An 18105-nucleotide genomic window follows, 5' to 3' on the forward strand; every position below is an offset into this window, starting at 1 on the left:
ATTCATCCGTAACAACCATAACGCTTTACTTGCGTAAAAATTAAACATAATATCGTTGTTTTGTGGTAGTATTAATTGAAGATACATTTGATTTCATTTTATATTCAAGCTATTATTCATTGTGAACGTACGTTTAAAAAGAAATTGGTTTACAGCTGTTGCTATTTTCTATTGCGGATGCATCCACTGACACGTGCGGTCGCGTAAACCTGACCGATCGCTAGATGACGATCGAGGCGGGGATATAAAATCGGGGCAGGCAGGGATGAGAATCTAGGAATATTTTTATTATGGCCTAACCAGAATAATTAATTGCATTTATTGTTTTAAGGTTAAATTTCAGTTTGTTGAAGTGTTGGTTGATTGATGTTTTGATTTACTGACTACTGTAATCATAAAATAAATTTTCCAAATAAACTTCACAAATATTTATGGATCTATTAAGAGGTGTTCACTAATTTCTTAGACAATTTGAGTGAAAATATAATTGCTCATTATATTTTTTGTTAATTAATGAAACTAAGGTGCAACCAAATAAAACATCTGATTCAATACTAATTCATTGTAACAGTTTTTTTTTATTTTATTGAAAAAATAAATTGCAACTATTTTTCATGATACTCTGAAAATTGATTGTTGAAAAAATATTATACAGAATCAAATTAATCTATATTAATTTATATAAGATTCATTTTAAAAATAATAAAGTGCACCGCCTCAGTATGATCTCCCGTTAAATATTGTCCATTCAATTATTATAAACACTTAAGAGTGCAAAAGAATCCTTTCAACTTTTAAAAGGATTTCCATAATTTTTCCATTCCTTATACATGTAATAATGGTTTAAACATCTCTTGTGGTTTAAGCATTAATTATAACAAATAATCATCAACTGGTTGCATTATAGCTTGACAAATGCAATATACAAATATGCACATATCTTTCAATATGAAATTGGTCAGTTGATATTTAAAAAAAAAAAAAAATTAAATAGATCAATTTAACTAATTAGTCTTAAAAACTTGATCTATACCAAATTGATTTTGGAAATAGGAGACTGGCCATCAAATGACAAATGCTGTTAAACTGACCAGCACTTCTGTCTATAAATTCCCAAAGGCTTGATCAAAGATATGCTCTTACAGATGACTGAGACAGCTAGCTTCCCTACATAGAACTCATTAATTAATATTTGACTGGATGCATGTTCACTAATTACTATCAAGGGATGAATGGATCTTAACTTTCTACTTTGTAGTGCAATCAAAATGCATAATTGCATGTGTCATTCTGAGATTCAATCTGAAAACAAAGATTTTGTAAAAATTTGTTACAAAGACTTATTCTGAATTTTTTTTTATTTATTTTTTTTTTTATTTTATTTTTTTTTTTTGTAATCTTGATGCATTATTTTGAATAAGGTTGCTGCATGATTCTTAGATTTGTAGGGACTATCTACCAACATTTATTTTTTATCTAAAATACTTGATTTATTTGGATTTGATATCATGTATTAGTTTTAATTAGTTTTAATTATATCATACAATATCAATTAAGTTTATTATATAATTTCAAAATAGTTTATTATATAATATCAAATTAGGGCAAACTGACCATGGTTCGGGCGGTTCTTGTTTTGCTTACAAGCAATAAGCTGTTGTTCCGAGTGACAGTGGTCTAGACTATTAATATCAACTGGAAAGTGTTTTGGAACCTTTCGGGTTTTATCAATTGTCAGTATATCACCAAAACACTAAATATCCCTCTTCATACTAGAAGTTAAATTCATCAAGCGATTTTTACCATGGTTCGAACATATATGACCAAGGTTCGGACATGAAAATATGCAGTAAACAAATGTTGTTGTTTTTTTTAGATAACAGATATGCAATATTTACAGGCTCGTAAAAGCGATCTAGAGCCCCCCCCCTCTAAAACATAACATTTTACTTTTGAAATTAAAAATTACAGATATTCATTGAAAGTCTGTCCCCTTCTTTTGTTGTAACATTGTTACATTGTAGTGTTTTGGTAATACATCTCCGCCTTTGATAAAATTTTAAAGTGAAAGAAAGTGTGACCCCCTTTCGAGTTCGGACCATTTTCTTTTGGGTCGTTGGTTTGCTTCATTTTTTAAATTTTATTTTCATTTCAAAGTTTTATCAGATAAGTTGTTAATTTATTTTGTCTGATTTTCCTCCCAAACCCTTCAAAATCGATAGTACGTGTCTGATTTCTTTCAAATACTACATATAGAGTCGCATGATATGATAATTATGAAACCTCCAATATCTTTCCCATTCCTAATAAAAATCTGTTGGTTTTTTAATTTTATTTTAAACTAGCCCCTTTTTTTATCTCTCTTTCCTCTTTTTTGTATTCTAGTTTGTCTTTATAAGTATCAAATGACATATGGTGACAAAAGTTTCGTCATATTTGGGCTTATGTCGCAGTTTCAATTTCAGTAAGATTGATTGATTGATTTATATTGTTTAACGCCGAGGCGGCAATATTTCACCATAATTTTGGGCGGAAATTTCAGTAAGAAATCATCACCGTTAAGTCAGCGGTATCAACTCTGATACATTGTATCTGATAACTACGTGCTGCGAGAGCTTCAAGCAACTGATAGCTGCAGATCTGTAGCTTTATGGTTTTATATATTTGGCTTTGACCATAACGCTACAGATCCTGTAATGCAAAAAAGGTGCGATTTACGGCACAATATTTTTTGCGCGCTTTTGGGGAGAATTTCTCTACTTTCAAGCATTGGCCAATCAACTACCTTTCATTCCCTAATTCTAGACACATTCTGTAGCCAATATGTATCTTTTATACACCTCCCAACCCTTTATTCTCATCTATACAAGTGATAAACTTGCTTCATTAAAATTATTCGTTAGATTGCTGAAAATTTACTTCTAGCGACTTTATTGCCTGTAGAGACAACTACAATAGGTTGAAAGGTGGCTAAAATATAAATATTGGCTACAGAATGTGTCTAGAATTAGGGAGTGAAAGGTAGTTGATTGACCAATGCTTGAAAGTAGAGAAATTCTCCCCAGAAGCGCGCAAAAATATTGCACCGTAAATTGCACCCTTTTTGCATTACAGGATCTGTAGCGTTATGGTCAAAGACAAATATATAAAACCGTAACGCTACAGATCTGCTGCTAAGCAACTGACAATCATTTGAGTTCGTCTGTAATTTGCAAGGAAAACACACTGAAAAATTAATATTAAAAAATCCATTTCTAATGCTTGATCACCCTTCCCATTTTCTTCGACTGTAACCTCAAATATGTCGAAGGTTTCCTCCAAAAAAACAAGATTGAATTTGTGGAATTAAAAAAAAAATAATTTTATTTAAATGTAATTGATTTCGCTAGTTCTTGCTCTCTCAATGCATATTTGGAAGGTCATGTTTCACTCGAAATCACCATTTGTTTCTAATACCACCACATATTCCAACAAAGCAAATATAGTTTTGCATCTAATTCCTTTGTTTGCAAGTTCGTGTAAGCTTCAATCTTTTCGTCTTCAATGGAAAGCTTGGGCTTGGCATCGTCTCTTGCTAACTGTACTAAGAGGGATTTGAATAGGTTTATGTCTATACCATGTCCCATAACAAGGTAGTCAAGAGTGTGTTACAAAGTGTTTACCCCCCCCCCCCCCCTCCTCGAATATACACACGAGGTCCAAGTATTTTGTTTAATGACACGCTGACACACCCTTAAGAGCTGATTATTGTAAGGATAACTTTTATCCCTTTTGATTTTTGTGTCCATAATAAAAGAAATAAAAAATATCTTTTATTTCTGTTTTTTTATACAAGCAACTCGTTTTAAATTATTATACTTCTGGGCTGTCGACAAGTTGTTCGAATTGAAATGCAATTTATTTTTGCTAGGGATGTTTTCTTCAACTTTCTTCCATCTTTTGCAGGTTGACCCTCAGTTAATTTTCGTTCTAATTAAAGAAATGACGAATGCACACAGCGGAGATAGAATCTTTTCCCTGCATGTCAGTGCACGATCTTCATAAACTTCAATAGCATTAATACATGTCTTTCTGATTATTGCGTTCATGATTTGAACAAATGATACACTAGTTATCTAGCACCCAAATACATGTAGTACATCTATACCGAGACGATATACATCCTTAATTATGACGTTTTCCATTTTTTGTTCTAAACTAGGGATTATTATTTCATTGTTTAAGAAATCTACAATTACATCAATTTTTAGCGATATTCAAGTTTAGCGATGTCAGCACCCTCGCTAATAATGCCAAAATTAAATCCTCGCTAAATGTTCTACTTCTATGGTAATTAAAGATGTTAATTGCCGGCACTTGTTCATTTCTAAACCTATCAAAAGTTCTTTGTGCTATATAGGAATTTGTTTTAAACGCTAGAAACAATAGTAGCCCATTCTCATACAATAGTAGCCCATTCTCATTTTGATCGATTGAAAATACTATACTGTATAGTACATGTATGATCATTTAAAATATATACATTTTTTTTTTATAGTTACATGAAGTATGATTTTTTAAAAACAATATTATATTATGCTTTGAATATCAATCACGTAATTTATTCACACTCTGATTTTTTTTTAATTAAAGGCAATTTAAGTAGCTTGAACTTTGGTTTGCACAATGTACGAATCATGGTCATCTGGTGTACGAACCTAGGTACATTTAATTTTTAAACTTCGACGAAGATTTCACAACAAATATAGAAAATAACTTATACAATTTTTTTACCAATAGGAAGGATTTATCACTTAGAAACGCATTAGAATTAATTCATACTGGTTTAATAAAGTTGAGCCTCATTCATTTGATTTTACTTGCAAATGTTTGTTTACTTTTCCTTTAAACTGCTAACGTAAAACTAATAACACATGCCCTAAAATCGTAGCGCCGCCACCAAGTATCGAGTCACGTGATAAACAAAGGGTCTTGACTAAATAAAAAATCCGATCGCCGAGATTGATGTATTTCCGTGTTATTCTGAAAACAGATTTATTCAACTGAAAAAAATAACGATAAAGTTGTCCGAACCTAGGTCAATTTTTTTGTCTGTCCGAACCATGGTCAGTTTGCCCTCGTTTGAAGTTGCTTTTCCTCAAATTCATTAAATATAAAGTTAGGCTAGTCACTAAAACTATTTAAGGCTGATTCCTTAGCCCAGTTCCCAAGAGACAGATAACAACTGATTGATCAGAGATCAATTAGCTCCTTACTCTAAACTAATTAATTTCTCTGTAATTTGACATGCAATTTTCTGTTATCAAAATTCTCCTTGACCAGTGCTTGATAATTTTACCCTTGGGAGAGGTAGATTTTCTCTTATAAAATAAAAGAACATTTGTAAAGATTGCTGTAGAGTTAGTTAAAAAAATATATTTTCTTAATTTAACATGTTTTTTTGGGATTGTGCAATTCAATAGTAAAACACAGTTGTTTTTTTTTTAAATTTCACTTTAATTAAAGGTCAGTGACCTTGAAATAGGTCATGACACACCTTCTACCCAAGATGCATAAATTGGCGAAGTTTGATGATTGTAAGTGTAATAGTTTTCTAGTTATGAGCTATAAAACAACAGAATAAACAAGACGTGTTTGTGAAACACTATGCGCCCGGCAGCAACAAAGTTAAAAAAATCTATTTTTAGCATATTGGTCACAGTCAAGGTCACAAGGTCATTGACCGTGGTGTCATTTGAAAGAACTTAATCAGTGGAGTATGCATCCCAAATATGAAGTCCCTAACTCCTATGGTTCAAAAGTTATGGCCAAAAGTGTAAAAAGCTATTTTTAACATATAGGTCACAGTCAAGGTCACAAGGTCATTGACCATGGTGTCATTTGAAAGAACTTAATCAGTGGAGTAAGCATCCCAAATATGAAGTTCCTATCTCCTATGGTTCAAAAGTTATGGCAAAAAGTGTAAAAAGCTATTTTTAGCATATAGGTCACAGTCAAGGTCACAATTTCATTGACCTTGTTGTCAACTGAAAGGACTTTATTAGTGGAGTATGCATACCAAATATTAAGTCCCTATCTCCTATGGTTAAAAAGTTATGACAAACAGTGGAAAAATCTATTTTTAGCATATATGTCACAGTCAAGGTCACAAGGTCATTGACCTTGAGGTCACTTGAAAGGACTTCATTAGTGGAGTATGCATACCAAATATGAAGTCTCTATCTCTTATTCTTCAAAAGTTATGGCCAAGGTTAAAGTTGACAACAGACAAACAGACAGGACAAAAACAATATACGCCCGGGATCTATCGATCCAGGCGCATAAAAAGAAAAAAATGCCTGTAAAATGCAGAAAAATCATCCAATCATGATGAAAATACCAGGTGCACACCTTCATATGGTGAATAAGTGTACAAATTTTCAAACAAATCCATCAAATACAAGGGTCATTCAAAAAATATGTAGACAATGCTTCTCATCGTCATATAATAATTACAAGATTATAGATCAACATATTTTTGTAAACATAAACATTTATTTTGTCAAAGTGTGAAGTTTAATTCCATTTGATTAAATAGAACTCATGTTAGCCAAAATTTAATCCAACATGTTTTGTTACCACAGAGCAGGGTTCACAACATTGTAACGTCAAAGACAATGTTGAGAAAGATTGTCAAAATTATACTAATTTTCTTAATTTCAAACACGGTTTGTAGAGTTTTCTCCATTCAAAAAAACATATCCATAACACTTAAGACCTAGTTTGTGAACAATTGTACAAATATAGCTTGAAAAAGAATGTCATTGTTTTCAAATTCTTCAATTCACCATGTAACTCTATTAATTCTGCAACAGTGAAGCACACATCAAGTTCAGTGATGTTCCTAACTCTTTCGACAATATTTTTTAACTTTAACCAGTTTCTTTGCAGACAATCCATAGTCCGATTCAAACTCGCTACCACTCAAAAATTGTATTTTCCATTTAATACAAATACAAAGATTATTTTTCATACAGATCCTTGTTTATACGGATTTTTTTAAGCTTGTAGAGGAAGTTTCCCGAATGTAAAGTACAATTTTATTGCTACTTGCTGCTCCGTGACGTCCTCCAATGTCATGGTTTTTTGCTTTTTTCAATCAAGTCTATATGTATTTAGAAACTGATATTTTTTAATTGGAGCGACATATTACATGATCTGATTTCATTTTAATTAATACAGCAATGCTTTATTTAAGCATGTAAATTCTATTTCGTTTCTGCTCCATTTATTAGAGGTATGGCTGTAAATACTATAAAGTGAAAATTAGAAATTTACTCAATTTTGAAGGTGCTCCGTGACCTGATTTTTGCTGTTCTAAATCCTTGGTAATTTTAATAAATATTAAGATACATTCCAAATTTTTTACTCAAATTATTTTAATCTGTTGTTAAAATATTTGTACCAAATTTGGATATAATATGACGTTAAATAAAAAAGTTAGGACAAAAGTCTACGAACTTTTTGAATGACCCTCGTAGTTTCTGAGAAATGGTCTGGACAAAATCTTGTCTACAGACAGATGGACAGCCGGACAGACAGACAAGCTGATTCCAATATACCCCCCTAAACTTCGTTTGCAGGGGTATAAAAATATTTTTCATACTAAGAACATAATGTAAGGCTTCTTGGAGTTAAACCCAGTATCCTTAAATTTGTATTCGAATGCTTTACACACTACACTACCAAAGCTGGTGATGGAACAGTGCTTAGAGCATCTGCCCTAGTCACGTAGTAAGTCAATCCTTACGTTGCGGGATTGAATCCCTGTGGGGAAGAGGAGACCAGTCCCTCATATGAGACTGTATAAACCACCATCCTGTGTCACAGTATGTGTAGGTGCTGGCACAAAAAAGATCCCTCCTTGCTCATTGGTCCTATGTACCAACATTCATTAAAATACGCAGCATTCCATGAGCCAGTGATGGCATCTACATATGAGTTAAAATTTTGAAGAGGGACATGAAACAGAATACAAAACCAAAGCTGATGAAAAACATTGGATTTAACTTAATTTATAGCAATTTCCTTGCTTTACTCTATATACAATGCTCGACATATAATTCATATAAATTACACAGTATGTGTACATAATTTGGTGCAATCATTGGATATGGAGTTGTTGGAGTAATCATGAATTAGCGCTACACATGTTGTGTCATATATTCTATATAAATTATTTCTTAGTGCTCAGTATTCATGAGTTAGCACATCCTCGTCTGTGCCAAAGCTGCTAAAATACAGTCAAACCTGTTTTAAGAGGCCACTTGTGGGAGAATGACAAATTGGCCACATAAGACAGGTGGACTGGCCACTTATTCCAGGTTTCAAACCAATTAATAAAAAATTGGGACAACAGTTGTATATTTATTCTCACATGTATCCAAATCCACAATTTCAACAAGTTTAAAAAACTTGGGAAGTTTTAAGTCACATGAAATCCCTTTTCTTATATTTCATTTTACATGAATTTCTGAAAGAAATCTGTTATTGTTTTTTTTGTGTTGGTAATTTTAATTTAATTTAATTTTTTACAGCCATAAAATTTACATCACACAAAATCATGAAATGTTCTAACAACTCAGCATTTCCTTGATGCTGTGTAAAGCTTTTTAATTAGTTTTTCTATAGATATGTATTTATTTATATAACATAAAAGGTTAAATGCGAGACTGGCCACTTGCCTTGATAACCTCTGGTGAAATTGTAATTAATGTATTGAGTTTATATCATGAACATATTCAACAACTTACATTCGTATATATATACTCAACAAAAAAAGAAACGCATATTGTTTTACTCATCAAAGAAATTTTTAAAATGTACCTGGAACAACTATTTTTTATATCATTGGATACCTGTGACCTACTTAAAGGACAACATGGGGTTTTAAAACCCAAATGTTGAATTATCTCCCTTGATTAAACAATTTTATGAAAGTAGTGTTTTTCTTGATGTCTTCTAAATCGGATGTCTATTTTCGTTGATATTTTGGATTTGGAGAAACTATCAACACTCCTATTAAACCCATATTTAAGATTTGATTGTAGTGTTGATGCTGCAATGCCATGCCGAATCAAAGATGAACACAACCAGGCTAACGATGATAGTAAACGGAGCTACGCAACAGGAAGTTGCAACTATATTTGGAATAAATCAGTGGGCTTTGCAACCATTAAACTAACGTCTGAAGACCATTATCTGGCCATCCCCAGGTAACCACAACCAGGCAGGACCGTCAGACCCCCCCCCCCCCCCCCCCTGAAACGATTCATAACTTGCTGCTACAATTGCTAGATGAAAAAATCAGCATAAAAAAGCATAAATTGTTCGCAAGAGACTGAAAAGAGATGGTATTCCTCCACGATATCCGTACATTGGAAACTCGCTAGTATTGAGACGTCACACAGTACATATTGTTATGCCCCTTGAATTTGGGGGCGATGAAAATGGCATCAACTTGACTTTTCTATTTGCAACATAGGACATGTTTGATTTTTATCACAACACACTCTAAAATCACTTAAATAAAATAAGGTTTAAACTTAAGGACATATGCAACGTACCTTACCTACTGATAGATTTCCAAGATATGCCAAATTTAAACTTATGATATAATTTCATGTTCATAAACAAAAAATCAGCATGCCTTACCAGAGGTTTTTAAAAGATATCGAATTTTGAAAATTTTTGCATTATTCAAATAAAAATGTACAAAAATTTTAGAACATAAATTTCAGATTTTTTTCTTCAAAAATTGTTTTAGAAGAGGTGAACAAATCCATTTACAGACATTAAAAATACTGAACACAGGTCCTTCATTTAGTGGAACTCTTCAACTCAAGGGGAGAACCCGAAAAAGCTCAAACTACGTTGCGTATGACCTTAAAACTTAGATTTTCATATTATTCTGAATATGCATTTCTTTTTTTGTTTTGTATATAAAAAGAACACCAAAAACATTTGTTAACAATAAATCATTTAATCATATTAATTTAATCATTAAATCCTGTCAGAATTCAAATTAAACCTGCAATTATTGGTCATTATAATCATTATCAGCTGTTCATGTTTGGCTTACAGACGGGAACAAACCGTATGAGGATACGAGGTCACGTGCCAGACGGAGGTAATGTGACAAAACAGACAAAATGGCCGCTGAAAACAGGCATGTTTAGCGCATGGGACCTAAAGACACTGGCCACTGGCCGCGTTAGACAGGTGGCTGTTTAAATGAGTTAAAATATAGTGAAAAAATGAACATGCGGGATTGAAACTGGCCGCTTATGAGGAGTGGCCGCTGATTAAGGGTGGCCGTAACAGCAGGTGCGACTGTATGAATTTTAAGTACACCTACAGTACATTTACATGTTTAAAATTGGCACAAAGAATTTGGATTTCAGTAATGAATATGTTTGTCTAATGAATGTTGCTTTAGTCTGAACATGCTGAGGGAGGGGAAAGAAGATTTCTTCAAACAAGATTATATGCTAATATAAGAACAGTTATCTGCCCTTTGATATGTACATTGGAATTAATGTTGTGAGAGTTTAGTTTGTCGATATAGCTCACCTGTTTGATCGGTTCTATCTGGTAAAGTGCTGAGGACAACTGGGCTTGTAATGTGTCTGTGAGGGTTTAGTTTGTAGATATAGCTCACCTGTTTGATTGGTTCTATCTGATGAAGTGCTGAGGACAGCTGGGCTTGTAGTGTGTCTGTCTCCCTGCAGGAAATTCAAAGCATTCTATTATACATGTTAAATGAATGTATTCTTTACACATTTTCAAGTCTGAGATACACTTCCCCTCCCTGGTATAAGGGTATACCCACTCTTAACCCACCTCTGTAATTGTTCCTGTCTTTTGATGGCATCCTCTAACTTCCTGGTCTGCTGGTCATACTGTGTGAGAGTCAAGGATACCTCCCCACCAGGGAGAATTGTTCCTCAAAATTGTCAAATATAATGTTCTTTAAATTAATAATATCTTTGTGTACAAATTTACAGAGAACTTAATTGTCCATAGTTAAACATATGAAATAAAGCTGTTATGTACAGACCCTGAGACGTACTACTACCCCCAAAAAGCGTGTGACTTTCGTGCGCTTTCCGTTTCGTGCAAACCGTGTAGCGTTTCGTGTAAACCGTGCAGCGTTTCGTGCAAACCGTGTAGCGTTTCGTGTAAACCGTGCAGCGTTTCGTGTAAGCTCCAAAGCGTTTCGTGCAAACCGTGTAGCGAGCGTGCGAAAAGCGTGTGAGAAACGTGCGACTTTCGTGTAAGAACCGTGTGAGAAACGTGTGACTTTCGTGCAAGATTCGTGTAGGATTCATTCGGAAGTCATTTCATTTTAGATATGGCTATCGATGGGTCAGGGTGTTAAATTGTATAAGTATTTTGTTATTGAATTAATTATGCTTGTGATATTTTAGGAGTAAAAAAAAAAGAAACAACAAAATGAAATTACACGGTAATGTATAATTTATATTTGTTTGTTATCTTTTCCTTCTATAGAAAATGTGTTCAAATTAATCAACTATGTACAAAAATTTTAAGGGCATTGAAATCAATATACTTTCAACGCGATTATGGCTTCTGAAATATTTTTTTCTCAAATAAAGATATCGGTAAATTTTTTTTTTAATTTAAAGCAAAAATATATCAGGACTTTTGTCTTTACATTTAAAGTACGTGAAAGAAAGTTTTAAAACGATGTGTCATTTAATACATTTTAATACATGAAACCTGTTGCTCATCATTGTCCAATAAATGGATTTTATAATTTTAATTCACATGCACTGACGACCACATGTTTAGAAACAGGGGGGGGGGGGGGGGGGTTAAATTAAATTACTAGTACAGTCTTTCATTTTTTGTTGTACATGTAACTTTCAATCTAATGTTAGTTTAAATAAATGCTTAATTTTCTATTCTTTTTTAAATGCTTTATTAAATATGTGCACAGATACACCCCTTAAAAATGTATTGGAATCTTCTTTCCGCCTTTCAACTGTGATCAAGATCAAGGTCATTTACAACAGCGATCACGGGCTCCAAGTGCATGGCAACTGAAAACCTGTTTTGTTATACGAGTTCACGGCTTAATGACACCTGAAAATTACGACTGGATTTTTATTGTTTTTGAAATAAAATGGTTCTATAAACATTTAATTGGTACAACTTATAAATCAGCGGATTTCATCTTTTACTTGTAAATCCAAATTTCTAGCCGTAAACAGTAAAATTAACAGAACTAATTTGGTAGTCTTTTCATGAATATCATGTAAGAAAAGCTTAGGAGTAAATCATGAATAATTGTAAATTATTTGTTTTATAAATCACGTACTTTTTATTTCATCTAAGATATTTCAGTTCTCTTGTAATATACCTGAATGCCGGTGTAAAGATCGATCTACATTGTATGTACAATGTATAGTCAAATGCCGCGACTATTAATTAGTGTACACATATACATACGTTTAGTCAGGTTTTGAAATGATTGATTTTACAGTATGATGGGTATTCTGATGTTATTTGATAAGCTTCATGTAAAAAGAGAAAGAGAATAAAAATAGATTAAGACATCACATTTAACCCCTCCCCCCTTTACCGGTTAAATCATTAAAAAATGTATCAATAATCGTCAGTAGAGTATATAGGCAAATTTTATTACTAAATCAAAATCTAGAAAAATTATCTGCCTACGGAAATCAAACACAATATAATCAATATTATTTAAAATCAATGAGTTCATATTCCTGCCGTAAGAAATCGAATTTGTGTTTAATTTATTAAATTATACACGTCAAAATATTACATTGAAATGAATGACTAATATAATTAAAAATTGTATTTTATTAAACAGTCATCCATAATATCGGCATTTCGTTTTTAAACAGTTTAATAAATGAATAAATAAATAAATAAATACGAAATGACAATTATTTACTTATTAATTACAACTGTCAGAGTATTAAATATTCCATCGGTTTAAGAAATACTAGTTAACTGATATTTAATTTAAACAGGTGCTAAATGTGACTTTGTGAAGATTTCCATTAAATTAATGATAAAACCGTAATAATGCCCGAGATATTCCGAGTGTAAAAATCCAAACCGAGGCCAAAACGTGCGAGAATCGTGTACAAAGCGTGTGAGAAACGTGTTCAAAGCGTTTCGTGCAGCCTTTCGTGTAAACCGTGCAGCCTTTCGTGCAAAGCGTTTCGTGTAAACCGTGTAGCGTTTCGTGCAAACCGTGTAGCGTTTCGTGTAAACCGTGCAGCGTTTCGTGCAAACCGTGTAGCGTTCGTGTACCGTTCGTGCAGCGAGCGTGTGGGGTAGTAGCACGTCTCAGGGTCTGTAATTCTCTGATTTAAAACATAGGTATTAATGACTGGTTGAAAGAATGTATCAAATATGATTACTGTTGATAGAATTGGATATTGGTATGGTTGATTGACTTGTATCAATGACTTGTAGTGCTTGCTTCTGAATGGTAATCACTACTGCAGTGTCTTGTAACTGTATGTCTATAATTATATATTATAGACCCATATACAATTATCTCCCTATACCTCTAAGATAAGAAAAGAAATAACACCTATTAAAACTGACAATTATTAAATTTCCATTTCTTTCCATCAAACAAAATGCTAAATCAGAATCTTTTCATTTCTTTTTCATGTTAAAATGAACCTTTTCCCTTATTTAAATTTATCATTACTTTTGGCATGTTTCTTTTTTTCTGTTGTTTTTCTTTTGTCATTTTGGTTTTTAACAAGAGGCCCACGGCCACATCGCTCAACTGAGCTATATGGCTAGGAAAAAAGCAGAAATCAGTTTATTATTGAAAAATTTAAACCCAATAATGGTCCCAACATATCCTTAAAACTGAGAGGGTATGATTTGAACAAAATTGAATCTCCTCCAACTAAGGATGCTTTCATATTTCTTTGACTACCTGGCTTTATTGACCTTTACATTTGAACTTACACTGTGGCCACGCCCTACCCCCAGGGGTCATGACTTGAATAAAATTGAATCTACACTACCTGAGAATGCATCCATATGAATAGGACTAATCATGGCTTTGCTATACTTGAGAAGAATATTTTTAAAGAATTTTCCTATATATTTCTATGTTAAACTTTGATCGGCCATTTTGGCCCCGCCCTATCCCCTGGGTTCATGATTTGAACAAACCTGAATCTCCACTACCTGAGGATGCTTCCATAAAAATATGATCATTTCTGCCTATGCTATTCTTGGGAATAATATTTTTAAAGAATTTTCTATATTTCTATATAAAACTTTGATCCGCCATTGTGGCCCCATCCTTCACCCAGGGGTCATGATTTCAATAAATCTGAATCTACACAACCTGAGGATGCTTCCATATAAATATGATCATTCATGCCTTTACTATTCTTGTGAAGAAGATTTTTAAAGAATTTTCCTATATATTTCAATGTAAAACTTTGATCTGCCATTGTGGCCCTGCCCTACCCCCAAGGGTTATGATTTGAACAAATTTGAATCTACACTACCTGAGGATGATTCCACATGAGTTTCATCTTTCCTGGCCCAGTGGTTCTTAAGAAGAAGATTTTTTAAAAATGCCATTAATTTTTCATTAATTTATAATTATCTCCCCTTGGAAGAGGGCATGGCCCTTCATTTGAGCAAACTTGAATCCCCTTTACCCAAGGATACTTTGTAGGAAGTTTGGTTGAAACTGGTCCAGCGGTTCTTGAGAAGATGAAAATGTGAAAAGTTTACAATGACGCCAATGACGACAACAGACAACAGACAAATTTTGATCCGAAAAGCTCACTTGAGCCTTCGGATCAGGTGAGCTAAAAATTGATAAAAAAAAATCATTGAAAAGGATATCTTCACACTTTGTCTTGTACTTCTTGATAAGCAAGCTGAAATTAAAAGAAAATAAATAATGATGATGTTCTGTATTTCAGAACTTGATTCTCACACATGTATGAAATTATAAATTGCATCTATGTTTTGCTTTTCTATCTTCTTTGTTATATGAAATACAGATGATTTTTTCACTTGCTGTCTTTAATGACCATGTAAGTAAGGATTAGGTCAGTTTACTAAGCATTTTTTTTTATAAATCTTCATAACAGGGAAGCAAAGATCAATTTCCCAGTGACTTCCTACTGTACTACTATTATACATGAACCATTTAAAATTACTAATGTTTATTTTTTATTGTGCGTTCCTCTAGATAAGAGCTTACTCAGTGGATATTATCTTCTTTTTCAGTGTGTTGTAACTCCGGGCGTGCTCTTCCTGCAGCTTCTCATAATTCTGAAATTAGAGGTTAATATTATTTACATGTTATAGAAATTATTAATGAATGGATTGAACAGCAGGATGTATGCCTATTGTAACGTGCAACACGGCCGAGCTTGGTGTTTGGTGATATGTCTTGTATCACCGAGGCGTTACACTAGGTTCGTTAACCTGTTAACTCAGGTTTTTGTTGACCAATACGATTATAATTAAATATGTACAAATATAAGGGGTTTCTTCTTGATTGGACAACCACTAACTGTGGTCAACGGGTATCTCCCGCAATGAATTTCACTAGTCCTACCACTCCACTAGTACTACTGCGTCTTGGCACTTCCTCCACCTCTAATTGTGGTATATGCCACCTCTCTCTACAACCAAGTGACTGCCTTATTCAGGTCTTACGTGCTGTGGTGTACTGTGAAACACTTAGCTGTTTATCCCCTACAACCGTCTGCCTTATTCAGGTCTTATGACCGTATGTAAGAGAAGAAACAAACTAATGTTTATCCAATCCGTCACCAGAGAGGGCCCCTGAGTTCCTGTAACACAGCATGTATTACCTCAGTGCAGCCCCAGTACATAGGCAGTTTCATACTACTTGTATGATCTGAGAATTAATATTTTTTAGTGTTTAAGAATTTATATAAAAACGTAGGTCTAACGTTTATACGAAACTAAACTGTTACAACAACCATTTCCGTTTCACTATGATCACTCATTGCTTATTTATACTTTTAGACTCTATTTCAACTACATGATACAAAGAAAGAGGTACATAAGATTTATATTATAACATTAGAATTAACAATGTAACTCCTGTTACCCCCATCTGAGGAGAGAAGAAACACCTACTTGTCAGTGAACATCTAGTTCTGCAATAGTCTGCTTTGAAGAATTTGTTCTACTACTATTTCCTATAGGAATGAACTGACGTAGTATGAAGTATTCAAAGCAGACTATTGCAGAACTCTTCAGTATCCACGGTGTACATGAATTGGATATTTCTATGAAAAATCAACAGTTACTTTATATTTTGTTGGATTAAAACCTTTTAAAGGTAAGAAAAGAAAGTTTTATAGTGATAGAGACTAGTGATGAAACGATTGTCGCCGACGATCGATTGTCGATCGTTTTTGGGAGTTCGATTCCGATTATCGATTACGTTTTTCATAATCGATTGTCGCCTAAATAAACTCGCCCGAATAAACTTGTATGATTTGAATGAAACTATAATACATACACATTAACAATACATGTAAAACGAAAGGAGGTCAACAAAAAGGCTTTCGAAGACGAAGTTAACAACAATCAAGCAGAAATTTATCCATATCCAGGGAATGCATAGATAGAACATTCTATTGTTAAAATGATATTTTCGTTCCGTGTATTCGTAATGTAGCAAAAGAAACACTGGCAATAAATCGTACTCAGTGCATTTACTGCGGACAATCTAGAGAGTTCCGAATGTTAACATGGCAGGTAAGTTTGAAGCGAGAGAAAAACATTGAGAACATTAATTGGATTTTCGTCTTTATATGGATTATTTTTGGGGATAAAATGCATCAGCACTCTCCAAAAGGATTGTTTTGATTTATTTGGAAGTTATTTCCAGTGCAAAGCTTTTATATTCTTCGAAATCGTGTCAGAGAGCGTATCCGCTCCGATTTGCTACATTGCAAGTATATGGGACGTATTCTAACTGTGTCGAGGTCTTGTATTAACTAGGGAATGCAAAATCTGATGTCATAAAAAAACATTTTTAGTTTTATGAGCAAATATTTAAAAAAAAATTCTGTTTCTTTGTTATTTATACAACAAAAAAGTTGTCTTTAGAATAAACTTTATAACATTTTATTTTTAGTTTGTTCCATAAATGATAAATGCTGTAAAGAAATAGAATTTTGTATTTGAAATTTGAACTACCAATTAAGTCGATGATTAAACGATTAAGCTTCTCCGATTTTGACCAATTATCGATTATGAAATTTTCCCGATTATTCAACACTAATTGAGACTGAAAGGGATGTCAAAAGAAAAAAGTTGAAGCTGGCAGCTAACTCATTTCAGCCTGTATTGATTGAAACGAGCGGATGAAGTCGGGGCAAAAAATTCCTAATCAAGTTGTATGGGATTGCTCTGAGATGTCGAAGGGACACAAGAACAAAATTTTACTCCCTATGACATCTCGATGAGATTAGATACACATGTGCCAATAAAGGTTTAAAATATTAGAATAAAGGTAAAACAAAACATTTATTGACTGTATTCTTGGGCAAAATGTGTTTTGTCGGACCCTCGGACCAAACTGTTTCTGTGTTTGCCTTCAGTATAACGGCTTCGGGCAAACATTGCCCTCGAACTCAGTCAATAAATGTATATTGTCTACTTAACCAGCATGTTGACCTGGCATTTGTTTCATTGTTCTAAATACCCTGACATTACCTTTTTATAGACTTTACACTGCTCACACCAAATGTTTCCCGAGTCCCCGTCTGTGATCAGGTCAAAGTCTAGGGAGGGGACACTGTCAGTCCCCGGGGCTGGCGATAAACTGTCCACCACGTCCATGATTGATGTGTGGACATAGTACCACTTACCAAATTGTCACAGCTGCAGAAAAAAAAAAATACTATCTTTATCACACGTGCAAACTACGTCAGTTGTAAAACAACAACACGAGGATAGAAAGGAAGTTTTAGACGCAAAATCAGCAGTACATTGAAAAACGTTAGTGTTTCAAGCATAAATTTTTAT

General features: G+C 33.4%; 1 protein-coding gene across 2 annotated transcripts in view; it reads right to left on the reverse strand.

Annotated features, from left to right (window-relative positions):
- Window positions 1-17973, reverse strand: part of LOC134237083 (uncharacterized) — a 102450-nt gene extending 84477 nt beyond the window's left edge. For both annotated transcript variants that reach the window (XM_062719170.1, XM_062719169.1), the window contains exons 1-5: window positions 17794-17973; window positions 15293-15363; window positions 14928-14963; window positions 10882-10941; window positions 10700-10763 (exon numbers count right to left, since the gene is read on the reverse strand). In XM_062719170.1, coding sequence (XP_062575154.1) covers window positions 10700-10763; window positions 10882-10941; window positions 14928-14963; window positions 15293-15363; window positions 17794-17919 — 357 coding nt within the window. In that variant the 5' untranslated portion in view covers window positions 17920-17973. The remainder of the gene's footprint in view (window positions 1-10699; window positions 10764-10881; window positions 10942-14927; window positions 14964-15292; window positions 15364-17793) is intronic.
- Window positions 17974-18105: the final 132 nt, after the last annotated feature.

The sequence above is a fragment of the Saccostrea cucullata genome, unplaced genomic scaffold (assembly GCF_032062105.1).
Source record: "Saccostrea cucullata isolate Sc308-1 unplaced genomic scaffold, CSIRO_AGI_Scuc_v1 ctg282, whole genome shotgun sequence".
Lineage (NCBI taxonomy): Eukaryota > Metazoa > Mollusca > Bivalvia > Ostreida > Ostreidae > Saccostrea > Saccostrea cuccullata.